Source organism: Clarias gariepinus, chromosome 14, assembly GCF_024256425.1.
Source record: "Clarias gariepinus isolate MV-2021 ecotype Netherlands chromosome 14, CGAR_prim_01v2, whole genome shotgun sequence".
Lineage (NCBI taxonomy): Eukaryota > Metazoa > Chordata > Actinopteri > Siluriformes > Clariidae > Clarias > Clarias gariepinus.
This window is the reverse complement of record NC_071113.1, coordinates 21391333-21419053: the sequence shown is the minus strand read 5'-3', so window position 1 is coordinate 21419053 and position 27721 is coordinate 21391333. Positions and strand designations below refer to the sequence as shown.

The window sequence follows — 27721 nt, the reverse complement described above, 5'->3', positions numbered from 1 at the left end:
TTTTGGAAGTCTTGTTAAAATTTCTGCTTTCTGTTTTTCTGATGCAAGTATAGAGACTGTGTCGTTAATGCATAACTTCCTATAAACACATCTCAGGCACACAAATTAATCAAAAACGTGGGAATTAATTCTGTCTTGCAAGAGCAAATTAACCAAATTTTGGGAACATCTTGTTTCTTGTGCACACAGATAAATCCAAAGCAGAGGGACTTTTTTTTTTTTGCCTACAAGTGAACAAATATGTGGGAATGAATTGTTTCTAGTTCACATACAATAGCATTTTGAGTGCTCATTGTTTACGGCATGGCCTCAGAATGTTTCTTTCCTCTGTGATCACTCCGGGCCTGTGTAATGTGGCATTATGATCTGAACTGCCAAATAAATGTAGAATAGAATAAAGTAGAATAGATTTTCTGAATTAAAATTGTCTTGTGGGCTGTACAAAATCGATTTAGTGTCCACTAGAAGGCAAAATAACTACTGCCAAAATAGGCCAATGTAATTCTTTATTAGTGAACTAAAAATCTTATGTTGTAACAGTCAAGTCGGCTTTTATTGTCAACCATGTCAACCATATACAGTTAGTACACAGTGAAACGAAACAAGGTTCCTCCTGGACCAAGGTGTTACATGCAACATAAATTAACAACATGAATTAACAGAACCTAATTAGCTAACTAAGAAACCTAATTAGCCGGGTAGCTGGGACAAGACAGATTTACATTAAGTTAACAAGGAACTATCGACGTTTTTTACGAAAGAGACAACATGTGACAGTGTATATTTCCATAGCGTGTTTACAGTAAATATCTTTTTTTTTTTTTACTAGATGCAAAAGTTGTTTTGTGTGTAATTTTTCATTTTGCATAAGTTCAAGCAATTTGTGCATTCAGAATGTAACATTTAAGTATATTCTGTTAAGTAGAACACTTTTATTTTTGATTTTGGGTCCAGCCAACTTGACCCTTGACCAAGTGTACAGAGCGCTCTCTATAGCGACGCACACATTTATTTATCTGTCGCCTAAAAATGTAAATTAAGCAGAACCAATGATCAGTTCTTGCAGTTCATACACTTTTGCTCAATAGAATATTTGAGAATAGCGGGACTGTGTCTCACAGAAGACTGGAAGAGTAATACTGTTATACTGAACAAACAGTAAACGGTAGGTGGTGTAGGATAAGTAGAGATGAAAAAACAAAAACCCAAGAGTATTCAGCAGTGTTAGAGATAAAGACAGTGGTGGTTATAATTGATCAAATCTATAAACGCGTTTGCTTGTGCATGCTGATATAAAGCAAACTTTAATAGAACGAAAGGTCATGGGAATATCATCCGTGTGGGGTTTATTTAGCCGGAAATCAGCTTTCTCTGGTTTTATTAGCTGCTTAAATGTCAGACTGAGTGAAGCTGTGAATCCGTGACAGAATGCACATTAGTCATAGTCAACAGCAGAATTATTGGCTCCCTTCATGACCATAATAACAATTCATTTGCTGTTGTTTTGATCATTTTTTAAAGATGCCAATAACATTTTACCACTAACGCACCTCTATTAATGAAAAAAAATCACTAGTAAATAATCTGTCATTGAAAAGATTTTTATGACATATTTGGTATTGGAAAATAAAATTGTGTTTTCATTTCGTGTAGTTCATTTTGTATGATAATTTCTTCAAAAAAAATGTTCTGCCTTTCTGTCTGATCCAGAAGATTAGTGTTAGTCTTTTTGTTTTGCAGCCCAGAGTTGTTCAGAGACAATATGTTCTAAGATCTCCCAGGCCTGGGTAATATATCATAAATGAACATAAAGCCTGTCACACAGCCTATTGTTCAGATTGTTTTATATTTCAATTCTAGAGGAAACGAGTTAGATAAATACTTTGCTCGTTTGCAGCTGTTAGAAATGATACATGTATGGTGGCAAGAAAGATGAATGACCAGGAAGCATCTTAAAATAATGCGCTTTCTTTCTGCTTCTCATTTTTCTTTTTTGGCATGGCACGCTTACAACATAGACAGAATGCTTGATGGTTAGCCAAAGAAGTGAAGTGGCTAGAGGAAACTGGCAAACATGAACAAAACCTACCGGACGCCGGGTAGATGTTAACAAACACCAAATACTGTGGTCAACAATTTATTTCCTTTTTAAAAGGCAGAAAAAAGGCATAAAATTCCAAATAACAGGCAGATGTATGAGCACCAAATATTAACATAATGTTCCATGCATTACAGACGATACTCTACTGCATAGAGTGGGAATCTTTGATCATTAGGAAAAAAAGAGTATATATATATAAATATATATATATAGCTAAAATATGTATTTTTTAATCTTCCATTTAACTGAGAATCATATTTTCCCTTTAAAAGCATAAACTAAGTTAAAGTTAAATATTATCCCAGCAGGCTTTGAATGCTAATGTCAAATAAGGAAAAGAAAACTTGAAAAAGATTAAATATGTTCGTACTGAAATGTATATTTATAATAATAATTATTATCATTACATGTCTGATGCTGTATTTACAGCATTTCTGTAAGAAATTAGTGCTTGTAGGCCACTCAGACCTTACAGGGGGACATTACTAATGCAATTACAGTCCTACCTAATAGAAGAAAATAATCAGTATCACAAACATAAGGGTAATGGTCAGGTTTTCCACAGTGAAGGTAGCTCCCAAAAACAAAAGAGCAAGATCTTGTTTTCTTACTCACCGTTTTTCAGACACATGCAATGTCATGTTAATGAGAAATCCAACAGAGACATACTGTATATGGGGTAGAAATACAAAATCTAATTTAAATAAAAACTCCAGATTGTAGTGCTATTTCACGCAGTTGTGCTGAGTTACAGTATGGCAGAGACGATGGCAGTGACTGTACAAGCTGAACCTGATCTGTTTAAGCAGAGAAACTGAGACAGCTGGACAGACTACAGGACTACAACTCCGTCTGCTGCATCACTGTCTTTAGTTAGAGATGTTAAAGAAGAGGGAGTTAAAATCCAGCTGGCACGACTGAAAGTGAAAATGAAGCGTCATGTCAGTGAAGGAATTTTAAAGTAAAATAAGTCATAAAGGTTAAATAAGATAAAGATTAGTGTGCAAATATCCAAACCATGAATGAAGCCTTTATCCAAAGCACCTTACATTTTTATTACACCTCTGAGCAGGTAAGGGTTGAGGGCCTTGCTCAAGGGCCCAGCAGTGGCAACTATGGGTTTGAACCTGGGACCTTTCAAACTGTAATCCAATGCCTTAACCCCTGACCTACCCCTGCCAGTGTAGAGCTAGGATTATCCAGATTGGTTCAAGAATGTTCCTGCAGAAAGAAGTCCTGGCTTCAAATTAATATGCACTTCACAGTGTTAGTTATATAGTGCATGATGTTTCCATATTAATGAGTCCTGATGTGTTGTAGGAAGGTTTCGGATGTGAGCGATCAATGCACACACTCTCTCGCCTCATCACAGTGCTTAATTCGTAATGAAGCATCTGCTAAGCACACCTGGCCTTTTCGAGCTCTTCCATGCTGCTCTGCTGTCTGCTGCAAGCCAACTGCAGTGAATAAATAATTTTGGAAGGGACACCACTGAGTGTCCTGCTGCATTTGCTCTTAGGAAGTACTGTGTCTACAGCTACATGATCCTGCCAAGGGCAATATGGCTGTCTCACTTCAGGCTCCTCAGGCATTCGCTATCTGATGAGGGGGGAAAGGCTGCTTCCTTTATGCTGATGTTCCTGTTTTTACAGAGGATGGCAAGATGCTGTCTGCAGTCGATCTCGGAGAGTGATAATTCTCAAACTCGTTCCTACACAAAGCAACAGCATATGTTTCACTAAGTATAATTCAAGCTTAAATGTCAGATCCTGACAATATGTAGTATAGTAAGTTCAAATCCCTTTTGTCTGCATCTTTGTTTGCACGAAGGGAAGAGAGAATTGATCTATCGAATGTTCACACTTTCTTCGAAACATTTGGTTCTTACTCTGGTTCGTATTTTTTTGCCCTTTCTTTACAGAGGATGCTGTTTTTAAAATTGCTTTATTAACAAAAAAAAAAAAATGAAACATTTATCTGATCATTCCCATATCCTATCCACTGATTCCAGTGAGTCAACACTCACATTTTTATTTCAAGAGACTTCATGGTGGTGTTGTTGATTTCTGATATGTCACAAGAATGCTTTGTTACCTGTGATGTAGTGCAGTACGTGCAGCTCAGATCTGAGGATCCAGGCCTGTCTTATCGCGAATCTTCTCATATGTCAGATTGGCTTTTAGATAGCAGGAATAATTTACAGCCTTGCTTCATGAAACTTGAAGATATTATCTCTGCATAACAACAGGAGCTTCCAGTATTGTGTCAGTTTGAAAAGTGATAGTCATACTCGGCAAACCTCTGACTTTGATTATTAAATTTTAAAAGTTGGCAGTTTATTCTTTTCCAATATTTTTTTCCCCACAAGGTAATATTATTTCATAAAATAAAAAAAGCTATGTTTATATAGCAGTTATAGCTTTATAACTCCAAGCACTGCATTTGAAATAATGTTTTTTTTTTTTAATAATACATATTTATTTAAAAAAGCTTATTAAAAAACACTTATCACATCTTATCACAGTTTCCCTCTCATGGTTGCATGAGAGAAGGTGGTCTAATATTATCAGTTTGCTTTTTTACACATGTTGTCAGGCAGGCAAGTAAATGTGTGTCTATCTCCTCTCCCGGTTCCCTCCTATTCTGACCAGGCCGTTTTAGTGTTTATGTAAATAAGCTACTGTTGACACGCCCCACCAAAGAACAGAAGAGCAGAGCACAGCTGGGTGGAGCAGAGCAACAAACCGGGGAAGGGTATTCTCATAACAGAGTGACATTAGTCTTATCAATGTCTTGGTCAATACAAAAATGGAAAAGGACTGATGTTTTTTTATTTATTTATTTTTAAATTTTTTGACCCACCAGTCAATCCACATCAGCAGCCAGGGAGGGCGTAAGCTGACGTGTTTGTTCCAGTGCATGTGAAGCTGCCAACCACATCTTGTCACTTACAGTACAGTATGCACCATTAGGGAGCAGCGTTATACACTCAGAGGACAGCACTATCCAAACCAAGCCCGTGATTGGCTAATGTCGCTACAATTTATGTGGGAATGTAAGTATGCCATCCCTCTTCCCCTGAGAGAGCATGACCAATCTGCTCTGTCTAGGCTACCAGCTACAGATGGCTGTAGCATCACCCAGGAATCGAACTGGCGATCTCCATTTGATAGAGCAAGAGTTTGTTTTTTTAACCTTTTTATTTGTTCTGAACGTCTAAAAATCTCCTTAAAGTGAATTTTGCATAATAGGTCCCTTTTTAAAATAACACAGTTAACTCATCTTGTTACTCTTACTGGCCTACAGGGTTAGAAATGGAGCATGGAATCCAGTATGGGTGATGGAACTTTGAGTATGGAACTTTGATCATAGCTATAGCCATTTTCCCATCTAGAATCACCTTGTAGATAATGTCTCCCTGATATTACAGTTTCCAGCTCATGTACCAAATACATTAAGGATGTCATGGATTTGCTTTCTATATGCTTATATGCTTTTATATTGCTTATAGCTGCCTGATGTTTTTTTTTTTCTTTTGGAATTAAACATACTGCTGGCTTACTTTTTGGACACTGTTAGCGCTAATACATGCATGGACGAAATGGGAAGAATGCAGTAATGTAGCCCAGGATTAATGGTATAGAAATACTGTATTATAAAATATGTATGAAAAAAAAATCATTAAAAACAATCCTGTCATGATCTTGGCAATGAATCAAATAAACATGATGTTCTCAGGCATTTTGGGTGCGTGCCAGACAATAGTTCAAGTGGTGGTTGTATTCAAGATTTGCACTTTAAGTTTTTCTTCCAATTTCTCTCCTGAATTTGATCACCTGCCAGTTTCAACCCATCAGCCAGCTCTTTTAAGTCCAGAAGAGTAAAGGGTAACATATGCATCCTTAGAAACAAGTGAAGTCATTGCATCTTTTCAAACTGTTCATTCTGCATCACAAACTCAAAGCAAAGTGCTATTCACCCTCTTGCACATACTGTACATAAGATCACAGAAACTCATGATTGGCTCAACATATTGTGATTGACACTTGTTAAACTTATTATATAAGATCTACTTTTAACCAATCTTACTATGAAAATGTCACTTATGGGTGTCAGAAATAAAATTCCCTTATGTCCAAAAATAATTATAATAATGGAATGGAAAATTAAATTATTTATTAAATAATTGACCTAGAACTACTATAGTTTTTTTCTTTTGTGGTGGTATTTCATCAGCTGTCTTCTCAGTATTCCTGAACTCAGAGTCTAGCTGGTTAGTAGCTTTATTAAGTTTCATGTAATATTACAGCAAGCATATTTAGCATAAGGTGTGAGACACCTTCATACTCAAGAAAATATGGATTAATTGAAATCTTTGTTGTCAAAATTGTACAAAGAAGACTAATACGTGGGGGGCGGTGTGTGAAGCTTTTGAAACCACTTATTACTGATCCTATTATTTTCTATCATTAAGTCATACCACAAGTCTTTCTATTGTAGTTCTGCATGAGCGTACCAGTAAAAATGCATGATTATGCATATGTGGACTATGATCAGGATATACAAGAAAAATAAAAAACTATTAAATCTATATGTAAATAATCTCACAAATTATCATTAAATAAGCTTCAGTGTGGTTTGCACATTCTCAGTAACTGAAGATTGTTTTTGCACGAGTCATTATGCCTTTAACATTTTGTTGCATAACAGGGCCTAAACATTAATACTGTATGTCTGTGGAATACACAAACAAATAGTAATCAAATATATGTATTTGGATAGACAATCAAGTGGAGGTTTGTCTCCCTATGGGAGGTCCCCAATTAAATTCAGACTGTTGGCTTTTAGTTGGGTTTTGAAAACACACTTTCCAGCATTGTTTGAGAACCAATATACACACAACCTAAGCACAGTATTGGTGGTGATTAAATTTTTTTATGTTATACATATAATACAGAAAATGAGTCAAAGAAGCTACATCTAAAGTTTTAGCAACCATAATTTCAAATGCAAATAATTAATTGATACTGAAGTTAGTATGAGCTGCTAGAACCATATGATCTGGAAAATTGTTGTTTAAATGTTTTTTTTTTGGTATAAAGTTAATAAAGCAAAAAAATCTGTAGTATCAATAACCATGTCAAATTCATGTTGCAATATCTTAAAAGGTTTGGATTTAATACAACAATATTTTTTTTTGTCTTTTTATGTGAAATCTAAATTGGCCCAGTTTCATCTGAATGACAATTAAGATCATTGAAATATTTGAATAATAATAATAAAAAAAAAAAAAACAGACACAAGGGCATGAAATTGTATTAAGCAAATGTCTTTCTTTTTATCTGATAAAACGAAGCATGGATCAGAAGATAAGAGGATAAGAAGCATTAAGTATTATGGAAAATGGTGTTATATGATCCTATCTGAAAATTTACTTTGTCAGCTAGGTGAGACACTTTTTAGCAGCAGTACCATGTCTTTGCCGATAGCATTCTCATGTTTAATAGAAATTAAAGCAATGGTCTAACTTTCTAACTTCCATTTTAAGTCTTTGAGAAACAAATGTCAATCAAAAATCCCAGACACTATGGCATGACAAAAGGGAACATTTGGCATAATAAAACCGAACACTTATTTATATACACATTATGCTCATTGTTTAAGTAAATAATAAATACTGAAGCTACAGTATGTTAAGCATATACAGCTAACAAGTAAACTGCCTGGCATATCACCATTTGCTATTAGCTGTGTCAGTATATTACTACAGAAAGGCTATAGGTAACTACGGTTACCAAACTTATCATTAGACTTTTTTTTTTTTACCAAATTGTAAAAAAATAATTCCAAAGATATTCTAAAGATAGTGAATGAGTTTGAATACTGCAGACTTATTCAATCTTCTTATAAAAATGCCAAACACATAACCCCATTTAGAAGAAGCATTAGACTTGATCCATCCATTTAACACCTTGAAAGAGGATGTAAAGAGCTATATAGATCCTGGTTCTTTGCAGAGAAAATGTACTGCATATTAAACATCCTCTTTATTCCTTTTATCAATTTATTTCTATGCCAGCCTAGTGGTTTTGTAAGCATTTGATGGGACTGCATGTAAGGGTTAGACAAGGCATTATGTTCTCTCGTCAATTATTCAATCAATGCAGTCTTTTCATTCTCAAGGTTCCGGGTATTCTAGTCCACATTCTAATAAACTGGAAAAAAATGGGCACTAAGATGTCAGTAGTCTTTACAAATTCTGATTTTTAGTAGCCAGAAAGCGTCCTTTATATAGTGTGATTGACAAAACTATCTTGTTCAATCTTTGTTTCACTTAAAGGCACTCTGTCGGTACTCATTGGTGCTTTGCCTGGCTCGATTGCTTAAAACTGTAAGGGCGTGAAGCTGCAGACTGCTGTGTTTTGAGCACATGTGCCAGACCAGAGTGGCTTTCAGATGCAAATATAAATCGGGCTGAATATTCTCAGACGCTCCCAGTAGGTCACGCTCCACTTACACTAAAGCATATTTAAAACTAAAAAGGTCTGTTTATAGTACTCACAGTTTTCTGGTCTTTTTTGCCCATGATGTTGTTCAGAGGATTGAACTTTGCATGGTACAGTAACCTTCCCTAGAGAACTTAGTGCAGATGTTTAATGGTAATCCTATTCCAGATTTAGCCCCCCTTTGATGTTATAATAAACTCCAATCTTTTGGGAAGGTATTCTCCTAGATTTTGGAATATGGCTGATGGGATGTGTGTTTATTCTGCCACATGAGTATTAGTGAGGTAAGGTGCTGATGTTACAGTAGGTGATGTAGGTGCAGTTGGAATTCCGGTTCATCCCAAAGGTGTTAGTGCCTGAGGTCTGGGCTCTGAGTAGCCGCTTGAGTTTTTCCTCTTTAACTTTGGCTAACTACTGTATGTTTTCCTGGACCTCACTCACCACACAGTGTCTTCCTGGACCTCACTCACTATACACCAGATAACAGCAGTGAATAATATTTATTTCGCTCTGACAAGCTACAGGGGCATTTTGGTTCTCAAAAAGAAATTTGCATGGTGTTAATTTATTTTCTGACACTCCTCCGTGAAGGTGAAGGGATATTGTATTGTAACGTTAGTTAGTGCATACAAAGACACCATATACACTTGTTGGATCTAGTTGTGTGGCATGAGTGTAGGAAAGACTCATATATGAGTGTGATGGTCAGGTCTCCGCATACAGTATAGTGTGTATTAGTTATTATGTTTTTGTACATAAGGTGTTAGTGAAGGTGTGTATGGTTGTGTCCCTGGGTTGGATAGAGCTATTCATCAAACTCTCTCTCTATATCTCTCTCTCTCTCTCTGTCTTTGTGTCCTTGCAGAGTACATCTACGTGTGATAAGCCACGTGGCTTTAATGGTTTAATCTTAAAGACAGATAACATTGTTCTGGCTGGTATCTCTACTGTCTAACAGAGAGTTGCATCCATTCACGTCTTTGCCCGAAGAGCTTTAGCGTTAGCATTAACACGAAGCCCAGGAGAGTCAGAGCAGCATCTGGACAGTTATGCTCCATTAACCCGAGCATCCCACCACAGTGTCCTTCTGTATAGTGGGTAAGCTGATGCTGTCAGCTGCTATGAATCCGCCGACCTTCGGGACGCCCTGGTGTGAAGAACACAGCTCATCTCACCCCCTCCAAATCAACAGTCACAACCAGCTTGTCTCAGCATGGTGGGAGTACAAACCAGGCTGTGTAGTAAAAATGCGCATTAATTACCGAAAAAAAGCCCATTCCATAGCGCTGGATATTGTCTTTGCTGAACATGTACATCATAAACAGTGTTTATGTTCTGTATGTTCAGCGTCCACTGTCATCAATATCGTCAAGTTAAATTTCACATAGCAACACACATCTCTGTTTAGTATAAGGGGTTGTATTCCCACTGTAGGCTTTTATTTACACATTAGGTGTTAAAATGAACAAGTGGTGCTGTGTTTGCCTTGGCACAGCATATTTGTAGAGTAAAATAAATCTGAGGAGTGTGAAAGGCGGTGAGCGTTTACTGTTTACTGAGCATGAGTAAGCACTGAGAGGGAACTTATGTTTCAGTCTTGCTCGATGCTTTAAAAAAAAGCACTTCTTTTGTGTCTTTTAATGTTCTTAAAGCCTACATGCTTTCTTTGTAGAGTAGTTAAAATATCAAGGGCATTCTGTGATCTTCAACAAACAATCCTATTTCTCTCTCTCTCTCTCTCTCTTTCTGTCTCTCTTTCTGTCTCTCTCTCATTTCGGTGGCCAGCCTCTGTTGCCATTTGTGCAGAAATACCCCATGAGCCACAACCTGTGCCTGCTCTGTGGGCTAATCTGGGATGGCTAATCGTAGCAGCACTTCTAGGCTAACCACAATTAATGGATGATTCTCAGAAGCATTGAAGTATTAACATGCTTTGCTATGCTAAGCTCATGCAGTTAGCTAGCATCATTTGTGTCATGGACTGAATTTTGATAGCAGTTGGATCTCTGTTTTGCGGCGTCCATTCTTGTTTGGGTTTTTAAACAGTGCAGTGTGTGTGTGTGTGTGTGTGTGTGGCTGGTCCGCTCTGCACAGCAACCACGTGTCAATTGTTTCCAACGACTAACACATTGTTTGTGTCTGTGAATTGAATGCATTTCAGTGGTGAGACGAGCGATGCTCTACGGCTTAGAGACAGTGGCGCTGAAGAAAAGACAGGAGGCAGAGTTGGAGGTAGCAGAGCTGAAGATGTTGAGGTTCTCTTTGGAAGTGACAAGGACGGATAGGATTAAGAATGAGTTTATCGGAGGGACAACCCACGTTAGATGTTTTGGAGATAAAGTCAGAGAGGCCAGATTGAGGTGGTTTGGACATGTTCAGAGGAGAGATGGTGAATATATCGGTAGAAGGATGCTGAGGTTGGAACTGCCAGGCAGGAGCTCTAGAGGACGACCAAAAAGGAGATTTATGGATGCAGTGAGAGAGGACATGAAGTTAGTTGGTGTGAGAGAAGAGGATGCAGAGGATAGGGTTAGATGGAGGCAACTGTTTCTCTGGGGACTTGACAGTTCGATAGTTCATGACTGGAACTTCTTACAAGTCTACCTGGGTCTTCAATAACTACCTGGACTCCATATTAACATCAATTAACATCAGCTATTATAGCTGAACTGCCTCCCACCCTACACACTGTATAAATGCAGATCATTTACTGCTTTCTGTTTCACCCAAATGAGGATGGGTTCCCTGTTGAGTCTGGTTCCTCTTAAGGTTTCTTTCTATTACCATCTCAGGGAGTTTTTCCTTGCCACTGTCGCCCTCGGCTTGCTCACCAGGGACAAACTGACCGTTTTGATTCATACAAATTCACATTTCATACAAACTTAAATAATTCTTTTGACTATGTAAAGCTGCTTTGCGGCAATGAAAATTGCTAAAAGCGCTATACAAATAAAATTGAATTGAATTGAATTTAATAGATGATTCGCTGTGGAGACCCCTGAAAGGGAACAGCCGAAAGACAAAGAAGAAGAGCTTTTTTCCCCTCCTCACATTATAAGAAGTGCACGAGCCCAGCTTCAAGATAACAGTAGTGATCAATTTTTATTTAGTTGCTGCGCCATAAATGAAATCAAAATGTTAAGTAGAAGTGAAGTTAGGAGTAGTTTTGTGTCTGATTATGAACCGCAAGTTTTGACAGCGTACTTCGTATGCGTCAAACTGTGGGCGCGTCTTAATTTGGACAGAATTTCATGAAAAAAAAAACTCCAAATCTACATGGCCCTGTGTGAAAAAGTGATTGCCCCCCTTGTTAAAAAATAACTTAACTGTGGTTTATCACATCTGAGTTCAATTTCTGTAGTCACTCCCAGGCCTGATTACTGCCACACCTGTTTTAATCAAGAAATCACTTAAATAAGAGCTACCTGACACAGAGAAGTAGACCAAAAGCACCTCAAAAGCTAGACATCATGCCAAGATCCAAAAAAATTCAGGAACAAATGAGAACAAAAGTAATTGAGATCTATTAGTCTGGTTAAGGTTATAAAGCCATTTCTAAAGCTTTGGGACTTCAGCGAACCACAGTGAGAGCCATTATCCACATATGGCAAAAACATGGAACAGTGGTGAACCTTCCCAGGAGTGGCCGGCCGACCCAAATTACCCCAAGAGCGCAGAGACAACTCATCCGAGAGGCCACAAAAGACCCCAGGACAACATCTAAAGAACTGCAGGCCTCACTTGCCTCAATTAAGGTCAGTGTTCACGACTCCACCATAAGAAAGAGACTGGGCAAAAACGGCCTGCATGGCAGATTTCCAAGGCGCAAACCACTTTTAAGCAAAAAGAACAATAGGGCTCGTCTCAATTTTGCTAAAAAACATCTCAATGATTGCCAAGACTTTTGGGGAAAATACCTTGTGGACCGACGAGACAAAAGTTGAACTTTTTGGAAGGTGCGTGTCCCGTTACATCTGGCGTGAAAATAACACAGCATTTCAGAAAAAGAACATCATACCAACAGTAAAATATGGTGGTGGCAGTGTGATGGTCTGGGGTTGTTTTGCTGCTTCAGGACCTGGGAGGCTTGCTGTGATAGATGGAACCATGAATTCTACTGTCTACCAAAAAATCCTGAAGGAGAATGTCTGTCCATCTGTTCATCAACTCAAGCTGAAGCGATCTTGGGTGCTGCAGCAGGACAATGACCTAAAACACACCAGCAAATTCACCTCTGAATGGCTGAAAAAAAAAAAAAATGAAGACTTTGGAGTGGCCTAGTCAAAGTCCTGACCTGAATCCTATTGAGATGTTGTGGCATGACCTTAAAAAGGCGGCTCATGCTAGAAAACCCTCAAATAAAGCTGAATTACAACAATTCTGCAAAGATGAGTGGGCCAAAATTCCTCCAGAGCGCTGTAAAAGGCTCGCTGCAAGTTATCACAAACGCTTGATTGCAGTTATTGCTGCTAAGGGTGGCCCAACCAGTTATTAGGTTCAGGGGGCAATTACTTTTTCACACAGGGCCATGTAGGTTTGGATTTTTTTTCTCCCTAAATAATAAAAACCATCATTTAAAAACTGCATTTTGTGTTTACTTGTGTTATCTTTGACTAATAGTTAAATGTGTTTGATGATCAGAAACATTAAAGTGTGACAAACATGCAAAAGAATAAGAAATCAGGAAGGGGGCAAATAGTTTTTCACACCACTGTATGTGGCAGATTTAATAATTTACTTTAAAATACGGATCTAATAAGTTACTTGCTCAATGTAAAGAAACACCTGCACAAATCGATATTAATTAGAAAAGCTAAACTGGATATTATATAGGATTAATTAATATTTTCACCTCTGGCATATCAGTGCTGAAGTGCATTTTAATGTGCTGGAGTTGTTTTAAGACTAAACTTAATCTTTATCCGATCTACTTTTTTTAATTACTTTTTTCAATTTCTTATCTGCGATTTGCACATCTGCAAGTGTATTTGGCTGATGACTAAAGAAGTATAACTTGAGTATAACAACTTATAGCAAGCTCTAAAATCCTCAACATCAAAGCGACAAAATGTTATTTCTTTGTATTGATAAGTTAGGTAGAGAGTTTTGCCATACTGAAAGACAGGCAGACATGTACATGGGTTTCAATCTGAAATAATAGTATTTTTATTTAGTTCTGACAAGCTACAGAGGCATTTTCGGTTCAAAGTCCTAAAAAGAAATTTGCATGGTATTTATTTCTTTTCTGACACTCCTCCGTGCAGAAACATTTAAACATTTGATCTGGACAACTTATACTGGATCAACTTACAGTATAGTGTCAGAGATGGATAAACCATAGAAAAATCTGCTCTCTTTCCTGTTGCACAACAACAAACTGAAAAAAACTAAATAGTCTGCATCGTTTTTTGGAGATTTAAAACCTGACCATTCCACAGTCATCCATGGCTGGAGGATCATGTCAGTTTCTTTCATTCATTCATTCATTCATTCATTCAAAGACCATGCCAATTGCATTCATTCCTTCAAGGTTGCTTGGGCCTGAAGCCTAGTCTCGTGATTTAGGGCACGAGACAGGGTACACCCTGGACATGGTGCCAATCTACCGCAGGGCACACACACTACTGGCAATTTGGGAACACCAAATAACCTAACCTGTATGTCTTTGGACTGTGGAAGGAAACCAGACTACCCAGGGGAATCCCACCAAACATGGGGAGATGACGCAAACTCCATGCACATTCCGAACCACTACGCCCTTGTGCCGCCTGCCATGCCAGTTTAATTGGACGTTGTGCCTTTATCCAGCAGTCATGCATGTTAATCAGAAGGACATGAACAAGTAATTGGCTACCCAAGTTTTGCACTTCCATGAGGTGATGACTGAATTGGGGAGACAAAAAAGTAATAAGCAAGCAATGGCTAAAATCCTGAAAGCATAACTTTTAATGAAATGTGTTACAAATGTAATAAAATATTCAGAAATGCAGTCAGGCATACATATTAAAATGTACCAGTGTTGCAGTGTTATTCAGCAGCTATCATTGAAATGAAATCAAGAAATGGCTCCATATACATTTTTTTCCCAGTTTCTTATCTACACCAATATGTTCCCACTTTTGCTGTTTTCTCACAGATGGCCTTGTTTATTTATGTTGATTTAGTCATCTGGGGCAGTGAGCAGATTTTTAGCCTTGCCTCTGGCTCAGGGTGTAAAATACTTATTTTAACCACTATAATAGAATAGCAAAGAATAAGCTTTAGTCATTGGGGATCCTGCCAGCTGTAGTTTATTACCACCAGCTCTAATAATGTTTTTTTTTAGTATGCATTCATGTTTATGATCTTCTTGAGTAGATAATTTTGAACAGAACATTTTAAAGGCTTGCTCAAGTAGTCTGTCATGTGTGTACTCACTAACATGTCTTCTTATGTACTTCTCTTTTTCCACATTGATCTGCTTCTTAATTGGAAGGAAGTGGAGGTAGGTAATTTTGTTTTTCAATTATATGTCTTTCTTGATTCTATTTTTTTTTCTTTTTGAAACATAAGTATTTTCAATGTTAATCAAAAAGACAAGTACTATGTCCTTCTGATTAACAATGTCTACTCTATACAGTAGTTTCTGGTTGCACTTGAAAATATCACTCTGAGCCGTCATCTATCTTTTATAGGCTTACAGGTCACCGGAAAAAAAGCGGCACCCGATTTAATTTTCACAGTTTTGTATTTTTTCACAGTTTTGTATATTGGTCAGAACTCACTTTTTCAATAATATCTTTACGTTTCATATATTGTAGGACCAGCAACCAGTCTCTGTCTGTATGTCTGTCCTGCCAAAGTTTGTCACAGCATTATGAAAAACAGGCTGGACAGAATTTAATAAAACTTTGCCAGTCCTTATGTATTTGCCTAAAGTTGAACCTGCACCATAAATGAAATCGAAAATGTTGAGTAGAAGTGAAGTTAGGAGTAGTTTTGTGTCCGATTATAAACCCCAAGTTTTAACTTCGTATGCGTCAAACTTTGGGCGCGTCTTAATTTAAACACTGGACAGAATTTTATAAAACCTTTGCAGTACTTGGATATCTACCTGAAGTTTAACCTTCACCATAAATTAAATTTAAATCTTGAATAAAGGTGATGTTGTGAACAGTTATGTGGCAGATTTAATAATTTACTTTAAAATATGGATCTAATAAGCTACTTGCTCAATGTAAAGAAACACATGCACCAATTTATTTATTAGATTTAGTTATATATTAGAAGGATTAATTAATATTTTCACCTCTGACATAACAGTGCTGAAGTGCATTTTAATGTGCTGGAGTTGTTTTAAGACTAAACTTAATCTTTATTCGATCTACTTTTTCAATTTCTCATCTGCGATTTACTCTCCGATTACTAAACAGAAAGTGTATTTGGCTGATGACTAAAGAAGTACAACTTGAGCATAGGCAAGCTATAAAATACTCAACATCAAACCAACAAAATGTTATTTCTTTGTTAGGCAAAGTGTTCTGCCATACTGAAAGACATGTACATGGGCTTCAATCTGAAATAATAGTATCACTGATTATATTAAAGCAGATCAGCTTATTTACACCCTTTAACTATTTCTACAAACTATTTAACAATCAACAACGAGTACTTACATACGCTAGTACTATATATTTATATACTGTACAGGTAAAACTCAAAAAAATTAGAATATTGTGCAAAAGTTAATTTATTTCAGTAATGCTAATATATGCTATATAAAACTAATATATGGGATAGACTCATTAATGCAAAGCAAGATAGTTCAAGCTGTGATTTGTCATAATTGAGATGATTATGGCATACAGCTTATAAAAACCATAAATCCACAATCTCAGAAAATTAGAATATTACATGCAATCAATAAATCAAGGATTGTACATAGAACATATCGGACATTTGAAAAGTATAAGTATGCATTTGTACTCAGTACTTGGTTTGGGCCCCTTTTGCAGCAATTACTGCCTCAATGCCTCTGGCACTGCTGAGATGTTATGGAAGACCAGGATGCTTCAATAGCAGCCTTTAGCTCTTCTGCATTGTTCGGTCTTATGTCTCTCATCTTTCTCTTGGCCATGTCCCATAGATTCTATATGGGGTTCAGGTCAGGCGAGTTTGCTGGCCAATCAAGCATATTAATCCCACGGTCATTGAACCAGGTTTATGTACTTTTGGCAGTGTGGGCAGGTGCCAAGTCTGTAATGAAGTCAGCATCCCCATAAAGCTTGTCTGAAGAAGGAAACATGAAGTGCTCCAAAATCTCCTGGTAGACGGCTGTGTTGACCCTGGACTTAATGAAGCACAGTGGACCAACACCAGCAGATGACATGGCTCTATCATGACAACACAGACTGTGAAAACTTTACACTGGACTTCAAGCATCTTGCAGTGTGTGCCTCTCCATTCTTCCTCCAGACTCTGGGTTCTTTATTTCCAAATGGGAAGTTCCTCTCATCAGAAAAGAGGACTTTAAAAAACTGAGCAACAGACCAGTTTTTTTTTTCCTTTAGCCCAGGTAAGACGCTTCTGACGTTGTTTATTGTTCAGGAGCGGCTTGACAAGAGGAATACGACATTTGAAGCCTATGTCCAGGATCCGTCTGTATGGTGGCTCTTGATGCACTGACTCCAGCCTCAGTCCACTCCTTGTGAAAGTCCTCAACACTTTTGAATGGCCTTTTCCTGACAATCCTCTTAAAGGCTGCGGTCATCCCTGCTGCTTGTGCACCTTTTTCTTTTACATAACTTTCTATAAGTGTGCTTTGATACAGCACTTTGGAAGCATCCAACTTTTTTTTAAATTACCTTTTGAGTCTTTCCCTCTTTATGGAGAATGTCAATGATGGTTTTCTGTCTTTCCCATGATTGTGCTTCCTACTGAACCAGACTGAGCGACCATTTAAAGGCTCATCTTTTGCAGGTGTTATGGCTTAATTAGCTGATTAGAGTGGGACACTTTGAGCCTAGAATATTGAAACTATTCACAATATTCAAATTTTCTGAGATTCTGAATTTGGAGTTTTCATGAGCTATAAGCCATAATCATCTCAATTTATGACAAATCACGGCTTGAACTATCTTGCTTTGCATGTAATGAGTCTATCCCATGTATTAGTTTCACGTTTAAGTTGCATTACTGAAATAAATGAACATTTCCACGATATTCAAATTTTTCAGCATGGACCTGTGCAAATATTTAATCGCAAAAGGCTGCAGTTTTTACAGGTAGTATACGCATAGTCAAAAATTAATGTTGAATTTGTCAATAATTTAAGAATTTTTCGGATTTTGAATTGATAAACAAATAATAGCAGACACCATTTGTCCGTTTATTTGGTGTTAACCTAGATTAATACATTTGAATACAAAATGGTACATTTAATATTGCAGTTTAAATCACAATCACAAAATGTCTCAACACAAATATATATATAAAAGAGAAGGGATGGCATGTATTTCTCTTTGACGTAAATAAAAGTATATGAAAGAGAAAGACATGTATAGCACAGCAACGTCTGTTCTCTTTTAATCAGAGAGTGTGTTGCACAGAGTGCCTGTTTCCTCTTCTGTTATCGTGGGTGTGAACTTGTGTCAGGTGTTGATCTGTGTTCCCATAGTGACAGAGGCATGAGCTTTTTTTAAAGTTACTTAGAATGTTTAATATATGAAGCACCTATTAAAGAGAGCCTCTCGTTGTAATTTATTAAACTGTATAATTATGTACAATATTCATTTATTCATTCATTAATAATCAATTATTGTTCTGTCAGGATGATTACGTCAGATCTGTGGACGATCCCCAGGGGTCTGAAGAAAGTGAGTACATCAGTTACTTCTTGTTGGTGTAATTTATTTTTCAGTCAAATTCAAGCAGTGTATCTCACCCTGCTTTTTGTTCACTGCTTCGGTGTGAGTTGTGCATATTTTAGCTTTCCTTGCTTTTTAAATTGAATTTTGAGTTAACAGCTTCCTCACATCTGTCTCTAGTCTCCCCTCTACCAAAGATGATTAAATCAGACATTTAAGGTAATAGGATCATTTCTGACATGATTTTCCCACATGCTCATTGTTCTGCCGCTAACAAGTACTCAGCATGAAATGCTCTTCATCTTGTAAACACAAACCTCTGCCACAGATGTGTTTAAACACTGACCTCAGCTGTGAGGATAAAAATGGATATCACATAAAAAGAAAAAAAAAGTGGCTTTGCTTGGAAACAAGAGGCATTTGGCTGGCATGGTTTTGTCCCCTTGTCTCCTGTGTAAGAAGCATCACTGCAAATCAATAAAGTATTTTACCATTTGATCACATTTATACTATGATGAAATGTTTTTCGTTTTTATGCACGTGGTCTCCTTGAGGATGACTACACTACCATCCACAGGGCACGGCATTAACAGTCATCAGATCTCAAATCAATTGAAATTTAATCAATCAAATGAAAATTATTTTTAAAAAACTTAATTTTGACAATTAAGACAAGTAATGATGCTTGCATGCACAGTCTATCAAAATTCAAGATAACGAAACATCGTGAGAAAGTATGGCATTCAGGTCTTCAGAACAGTTGGAGAGATGTGTAGAATCTTGTGCAAATGGATCTTGGGTTATGGTGGCCCAATACCTTGGATCGTGTTGTTCTTTTATCATTCAAATTTATCACTATTTTTTGATACATTTGAAAAGTCTGGTTATAGGTTTTGTCCACAAAAAGCAAATTTATATATATATATATATATATATATATATATAGTAGCGTTTTTACGCCGGGAAGAATGCTAGAGAGACGAGTGAGCTTATTTGCTACCCAATGCAATGGCTGGGAGTACTTTATTAAGCACACAGCATGTAAGGCATGAGCAGCACCTTCACTCAGGAGCCTACATCCAATTCAGCACTAGCTTGAACTGGAGCACATTTCACACGTCACACACCCCTCACACAAACAGGGCCGAAGCCACCAACCCAAACACCTTTCCCCAACATGGTGAACACACACCGACATCCCCGCAAGGCATGCTGGTCGTCAGCCGCCGCCCTGCCCACGCCATACTGCCCGCACCCGAGCTGTGACCGTCCCTGGTCACCATGACGAACTCCGTTTCGGAGGCGTGGAGGCGGTCGGCGCTGGCCGTGGGAACGCCGGCGTCCTTTGGCAGGTGAGGGGTGAACGCGAATGTAGTCCTGAGGCGGTCCGGCCTCCAATGTTCGATGGTTCCCCGGCGTGCGGCTGTGGAGGCGCAAGACGGTCCCGGTGGGGCAAAACTCGTGCCCGCCCTGCCAACCGCACCCGGTAGATGACATCGGAGAGGCGAGCTGGCCGTGAGTGTCCACGCCCATTCGCCCCTTCTGCCTGGCGATGAGCGGTTCACAGTTCCACAACCCGTGGGAAACAGTGGAGCCGGTGTCCACGAGCGCCCGCAGTAAGACGCCGTCCGGCACACAGTCGATGTAAAGCCCCGCGGGGCTCCCCAACCGTCCACCCGGCGCTAGGTTAGCGGCTGCTGGTGTACGCTGTCCCTCAGGCCTGAGAACGTTAAAGCGGTAGTCCGGCTGTCCCTCAGGCCTGAGAACGTTGCAGCGGTAGTCCGGCGGTCCCTGGCCTCGGCGTCGTCGCGGAATCTCGGAAGCGGTGTCGAGGCCTAGCCGCGACGGGTAGCCCTGTCCCCGGCTAGGTTCACCTACCAAGCGCCACTGAGCTGCGGGCGGTCGCTCGGCTCTTTCGCCGTGATGTGCCGCCATTATGGGCTCAGCGCGCTCGACCTCGCGCAGCGCCTCCTTACGGTCACCCGCGCCGTCGCCTCGCCGCGAAACGTCGGAGAGCTGCTCGTTGCCTAGCCGCGACGGGTAGCCCTGTCCCCGGCTAGGTTCACGAACCGAGCGCCACTGAGCTGCGGGCGGTCGCTCGGCTCTTCCGCCGCGATGTGCCGCCGATATGGGCTCAGCGCGCTCGGCCTCGCGCAACGGCAGGTCGCTTTGCCGGCTAACAGCGCAGGGAGCTGTATCTTGCTCCAGCTCTTGCGCAGCGCCAGCCTCCGCCCCGAGATCCAGCGCCGGGATTTTCTGCTTCCCGCTCCGCGTTGGTTGACGTGGTGTGCTCGCGCTAGCTCCGCCAGGAAAGCGCTTCTTCTGCGCGAGTAGTCGCTCCGCTACTCGGCGGCCCGCTTGGATTTTTAGAAGGTCCTCCTTTGTGCGCTCGAACCCGTTATTCTCCATCCCACTTCTGACACCAATGTAGCGTTTTTACGCTGGGAAGAATGCTAGAGAGACGAGTGAGCTTATTTGCTACCCAATGCAATGGCTGGGAGTACTTTATTAAGCACACAGCATGTAAGGCATGAGCAGCACTTTCACTCAGGAGCCTACATCCAATTCAGCACTAGCTTGAACGGGAGCACACGTCACACACCCCTCACAAAAACAGGGCCGAAGCCACCAACCCAAACACCTTTCCCCAACATGGTGAACACACACCGACATCCCCGCAAGGCATGCTGGTCGTCAGCCGCCGCCCCGCCCACGCCACAATATATATATATATATTAAAAAAAAGAAATCAGTCTAGCAGAGCAGGATCCAGACTATCCTGTTCCACAGAATTCCCATAGAACCAAACAATGTTTGTCAGTGGTGTAAATTCCGGTCAGATCATTTGGCTCAACTCAGCAGTAATAGCTGAACTACTCTTCATTTAGTAGGATATCAGGCTTTTATATATATAAATCCTGTACACAGGGTCTTGGGGGGCATGAAGCCTATTCCAGGAGCCTTAGGGCACAAGGCAGGGTACACCCTGGACAGAGTGCCAATCCATCACAGGGCACACACATACACACACTACTGGCAATTTGGGAACTCCCATAAGCCTAATCTGCATGTCTTTGGACTGTGGGAGGAAACTGGAGAACCTAGAAGGAAGCACGGTAAGAACATGCAAATCCATGCATACAGAGGCAGGAATCGAACCTGGCCGAGATTCTAACCCGGACCCTGGAGGTTGTAGGCGACAGTGCTAACCACTAAGCCAGGCGGTTATGATCCTTCTAAGATTCAGAAAGCTTATCATGATAAACGAAAAATCTCACTGTTATTTTTATTAATTTTTAATATGGCTTTATGTAGATTTATGTGCTGATGCTCCAATATTATTATTGGAGAACGGCGTTTATGTGTTCCTTTATTTATTTATTTTAAAAAAAACAAATTTTTTTAAATAAACCCTGCTTCACATCTTCATCACACAATTTCTTGCTGCTACAATTTGTACTCGCACCTGATTTTGTTGCCACTATTCATGTGAATCATTCCTGTACTCACTGTCGTAGTTAATGTCTAAGGGTTTTTTTTTTTCATTATATTTAAAGTCCATGACTTTGTCTGCGAAACATTTATTTAATTTCCAACCATTCACCCAGATAATCTTTTAGACTCAAATTGATCCAACACAGCAGCATTTAATGTTATCTACAGCAAGCTTATCTTTCCTCTTACATGATGTCACTATAGAAACAGGATTTCGAATGACAGCTTTCTAGATAACGTTTAGGATAATTTTGTATGCTAAGTTCACATTTCTTGTAAATCTGTAGCACAAAGCCTAATGCATTGTAAAATCCTAAACCGAAGACACAAATAGAAACCACTAAAGAGCTATCCTTAAAAGAGGCATGACTGACACAAATGAAACAACAAAACTGTTGTATTATACCTTTAAATGTATATAATAAAAGAAAGCAGGAACTCTTCCTGGAACTCTAGAGCTCTTACTTTTGTTTCCTAAATCTCTTAAGGCTTTAAAATGCAGCCAGAAACTCCTTTTTTTTTGTTGTGGCAAGCGAATCAAGAATAACAGCTTTTATTTTTCATTTCATGCCACTGTTTTCAGTGCACTAGTGCTGTTGGATTGGGGGATAAGCTAAAACAGAAGCTAGGAGCTAGAAAACAGAAATGATAGAGAAAAAAAATGTGGACCTGGGGTCCTTTATTGAGGCGGAACTTGATCTTTTGCTATAACAAGTGCCTTACATGCATTAAAAATGCTTCATAAACTCATGGTTTCTTGCATTTGCCCAATTGTGGACTACAGTATTTCTTAAACACGGTTTCTGATCACCAATGCTGTCGTCTGGCAAATTATTTCCACCCAAGTGCAAATTGTTTTTACTTTACAACGTGAAACCTGGGGTGCTCATTGTTATAATTAAATTTTGATTGTTTTTTCCCCTCAAGTGGGATCTTAATTGCCTATAATCCAGGGTGGCACAAAACAGAGTTAATGATTATTAGTATATTAACTACAGTCAGTGGCTAGCCAACCCACTCACTTCTGCTGAAATCATATGGTCTCACGTCGAGATTAGTGACGATGAGCAGACTTCCTCTTGCTTTTAACCCATGTCTCTCTCAGTTCTTGTATCAGTGAGAATAAGTAATGCGTCTGTGACTCAACTCAGCACTACGTGATTAATCAGTGCCTCAAAGGAACCACTCTGCAGTGCAAGTGTCACCTCCTTCTCCTGCTGAGCTAAAAAACAGAAATCGGTGCGCGAGCAATCTGTCACTGCTGGATTACCTTTCAAAGTCCTGCATTTCTAAATGCTTGGGTTTTGAAAGCTCACCCATATGAACAGAGGTTTTCTTTTGTTCATCCAGTGCTCTTGAGCAACATTGAACCATGGTGGGTTTTATTGGGTCAAATAACCCGAATCCCACCCCTCCTTCTGTCTCATACGTGCTTTGGGACCCGCAGCGACGGAATGATTTTGTATCGGCATCAGGTTAAAGGCATTGCCCAAAGGTCCTACAGTGGCAACCTCCGCTCCTTCGCTCAGCAACCCAGAGCCTCAACTGCCTGAGCCACACTTCATCTAACAGAGGTGTACAAAAGCTGTTAGGTTATGTTATCCAGAAATATTGTACAGTTTTTGAACTCATTAAACTATGTTATGTTTTGCATGCTGTTTACCATTATGTGCAGTTTCTCACATTAGTAATGTCAGTCTGTTGTAGATTGTAATGGTAAATTCTAAGGTTTGTATTAAGGAGGCAGGAAGTAATACAGCTCCATGCTCTCTAAAATTAAATTAATTGTATTGCGGAATCCAGGTAGGATTAATGGTTTCTTATCAGTTAATAGGTGGATACAATTTTCCCTGTATAGGTTTTCTGAGCTGGTGGATTAGGAAAAGAACTGCAGGGTTGTATTTCTCTAGCCAGCTTTTTTTTTTCTTTCCTTTTTTTTCTGAAGGCTGCACTTTGCATAATTTACTTTGATAACAGACAAGCTGCTCAGGGATAAATAGTTTAATAGCTTTTCAAAGAAAACACTTTGTGGATTGAATCACAAAGTATTATTAATATATCCAGTCATCCATGCACCCATCTCCTCATATACAGTCATGTGTTAAAGTTAGTACCCCCTCTTTTACAGTTATTTTATGGCTATAGGTTTTTGCATGCAGGCTACGCATAAAGCCATTATTTATTTAAAGAAATGAAGCCAAAAAAGAAATAAAAGAATAACATGTGGGCAATACTAAGTACACCCCTTTCTGCTTTCCCCCTGGATTTAAGAGAGTAAGTTGCAGCCCTGTGCTGCTTATCATCAACCCTTGATTAATTGATCATCAGTAGGTGTGCAGACTCTATAAAGGCAGAAGGTTTAAAAGTTTGATTGATTTATCAGAATAAAAGAACCAAGTTTTGGAATCACCCAGTCAAAGTTGCGACCTCAACCCAACTGAAATGCTTTGGCAAGACTTTAGGATAGCTGTGTCTAAGTGAATTCACAAACACCATAATGAATTGACGCAATATTGTAAAGAAAAGTGGGCAAAATTCCTCCACAATTATGTGAGAGACGGATAAAGCCATACAGGAAACGATTACTTCAAGTTATTGCTGCTAAAGTTGGATATACAAGCTATTATATCCTGGGGTTACTTACTGTCGTATTGCCCACATGATTTTTTTTTCTTTTTGGTTTCATTTTTGTTAAACATATATAATGGCACCGTGAAATAAGGTAAAAGGTTGTTGTTCGTCTAAGGTTGTATTTGCCCAATACTGAGACCAGTTACAATCAGATGTTTTTACACAAAGAATTAAAAGACAGGGTACTAACTTTTTCACATCTATGTTCATTCATCTTTTTATTTATTTATACAGAGCAATAATTCAAGGAATAGAAAAAATAGGTCAGTGTGAATGAATGAAGTGTAATGATACCATATACTGTATGCAATACATAACATAAACATGTTGTCATTTGTTGACATTTTGCCCCAAGTGTAGTTTCTAAGTTCTAAGTGGGTACAGCAGTTACACGGGTCCAGTTAGGTCACAGATTATGCTGAATGCATCAATTAAAGGAGGCAAAAAACACACACAAAAAAAACATCAAAAACAAGAGGATTAGGATGACTGGGCTAATTCCATATACTGAATTAGACCAGCCTTGATTTATTTTGTAAGGCAAGGTAGCAGTGTTTGTTGAGTCTCCTATTAATGAATGAGCATGTCATTCTGCTGCTGAAATTCCATCATGCTCACGTTTCTATGGTAACACCTTCAGAACAGTTTTTTTTTTTCAGAGCTGGAAAAAAAACAGTTGGAAATATGTGACCGATTTCCTCTTATTGGGTCAGTAATACTCTCACATAGCCTGCAGCCAGTGACCATAGAGAGATAACACAGCCACTATTCATCCCACTGAGCCTTACACCCATTTATCCTTTCCCGTTCTCACGATTACTGTAAAGGAAGAGACACCATGGGAATGGATGTCTTTTCATCTGCACATGTTTTTAAGCCGGAGGTGACTGAGTGTTGTATTGGCTCATGAGCAAGGCTTTTACAGTAGGCTTGCTGAGAAGAGGATGAAGGATTAGTGCTGGACGTGAGTAATAGGCCTTCACTATTTTCAAGGCTGATTCTTTTCTTATCACGACGCATATTTAAAAAATGTTCCAGCGAGAGAGACACAACGTCTTCATGACAGACTTATCTCAGAACACTGCCCAGAGATATGTGTGCGCATGTGTGTATCAGACCTTGCCTGATCATTAAAGTTATTAGGCAGTTGAACACACATTTCCTTAGAAATACAGCAACAGTGCATAATGGACATAATGAAAATGTTATTCTGTCTTCTGTCCCTTTTCTGGTATGTGTTTTGTTTCCATAATCATAAAATGTGCATTATGGAACCTCAATGAGATGGGCGCAGAAGTTTACACCTAAAAAAGACAGAAAAAAAAAGCTTTGTAAGACCCCTTTTTAAAAAACTAGAGAAGCTGATCTTTTAAGTTTTTAGTCTTTTTTTTAAGTTTTTTTTTATATATAACAAAAAAGAAGATTTTTTTTGTTAATTGCTTTGTTCAAAATAGATGCTGTATACAGCAGAATGAACAGCCTCTGGCACAAGAAGAATTAATTGAGGTCACATTATTTAAGCTGAAACTGGTACCATGAGAGCCCCGTTCAGCAGATACGTGAAACACTGATTATAACCCAGCATCCCTGTTAATCATAGTCTTACAAAAATGCCTATCATCTTTTTAAAAATGATCTCAAATCTGCGTTTACTCTCATTTCCAAATCTCCTTATATCATTTTCAAAAAAAATCAATCCATACTTTTTTTCATGACGGTGACCTCACTTATGTGAAAACTGCATCACACTCATTTCTGAGCCTCTGACAGTTCTCCACTTGGATGTAGAGCAATGGTTAATTATATATAACCTACTGTTCTAATTCCTTATATTTCTGACTACTGGACTCAGTATTGCACCCTATCATGCTTACTGAGGGTGAGATCTACTCACCTATGTTAGAGTAAGGATCCCTCAAATACTGATAATGCTCTGTGGTGATTCTGTGGAGTCTAAAAAATGTACTTTCTTTAGGATGAGAAACTTCTAAGGCACTACTTCTGCTTCTTCTAATTAAGATAAAATCAAATGCAGATACCGATCCTACTTGATGACAAAAATAACTCAAGGTTACATATTTATCCTAAATGAAGGAGAAACAGACAGTGCAGGTTTTTATTAGATGAGATTCATTCAGTGTCAGATACCGTCATTGACAGAACACGAGTATGACGTCTGTAGAATCTGTTTAAGGGGGACAGTGAACTCTCACTGTTCTTATTATATCCGTGACTATAAGACAAGTTGCCCAAATTGTCTAACACCGAGTCTAGATCCCACTGTCAGACTACTAATTTGTGTAGAGATTAGAGATATTTCAAAGTGTGCTTATACGTCTATGCGCACTGAGAGATAAACTGTTATTAATCTGAGCTGGTAGGCAGTTGCCCAGGTCCAGCACTTCCATGTCCAACTAAACACTGCATGCAAATTTGTGCCCCAATTGTGGTTGTTCTAAAACACTATTATAGTAATTACATTATTACATTATTCTGTCATTTTCATTACTATTTTTGACCTCCTTAAGGACCTAATTAGGACTAGGCACAAAGCTTTTATTTTTATGTGCTGATGTTTTCTTACACTTTTAAATTCATCCGCATAACTCCCAAGCCTTGCTTGTGGATATGTGGTTTTTTACTATATTATCTGTCTCAGTAAGATCACCCATGGCCCAAAGGAAAAAGATGCTGGACTAATGCCTGAGGGTGCACATGCTTCTGTCCCCGATGATGCAAGCTTCTGTAGTATGGCACCGGAAATGGGTTGTAATTCAGCTTTCCTAGTTTTAAAACAGGATTGATGTTATAAACATTTCCACCGGATGCATAGATTTGCTTAAGGAGGATGTATGGCTATTTGCAGTGCTGCGACTGGTTTCATAATAAAGGCTGCTCTGTCTTTTGTCATAAAGACTCACATGACACACTAATTGAGTTTCATTCCAGTGAACTGAACTGCACAGTCTGTATGGCTATTCTAGTATTTGACATTCAGCTGCCCACAGACCCTGGTGTTGCAGAGGCTGTATGATGCTGCCGGAGAGATGGTCTTTGAATTGGTATGTCACTCTGTTTATGTAGAATTGGAGGAATTCGCTGTGATTCATGCTGTAGCAGTTGAAATTTATGAATATCTCAGA

The 27721-nt window shown here is 38.9% G+C and overlaps 1 protein-coding gene across 2 annotated transcripts in view; it reads left to right on the top strand.

Annotated features, from left to right (window-relative positions):
- The window catches only part of LOC128541612 (testican-2-like), a 57738-nt gene that overhangs the window by 12896 nt on the left and 17121 nt on the right, over nucleotides 1-27721 (top strand). The window contains exon 2 of one of the 2 annotated variants that reach the window (XM_053512111.1): nucleotides 18416-18461. In XM_053512111.1, coding sequence (XP_053368086.1) covers nucleotides 18416-18461 — 46 coding nt within the window. Of the gene's footprint in view, nucleotides 1-18415; nucleotides 18462-27721 lie in introns of those variants that run through there. The other variant, XM_053512112.1, reaches the window with a different exon arrangement.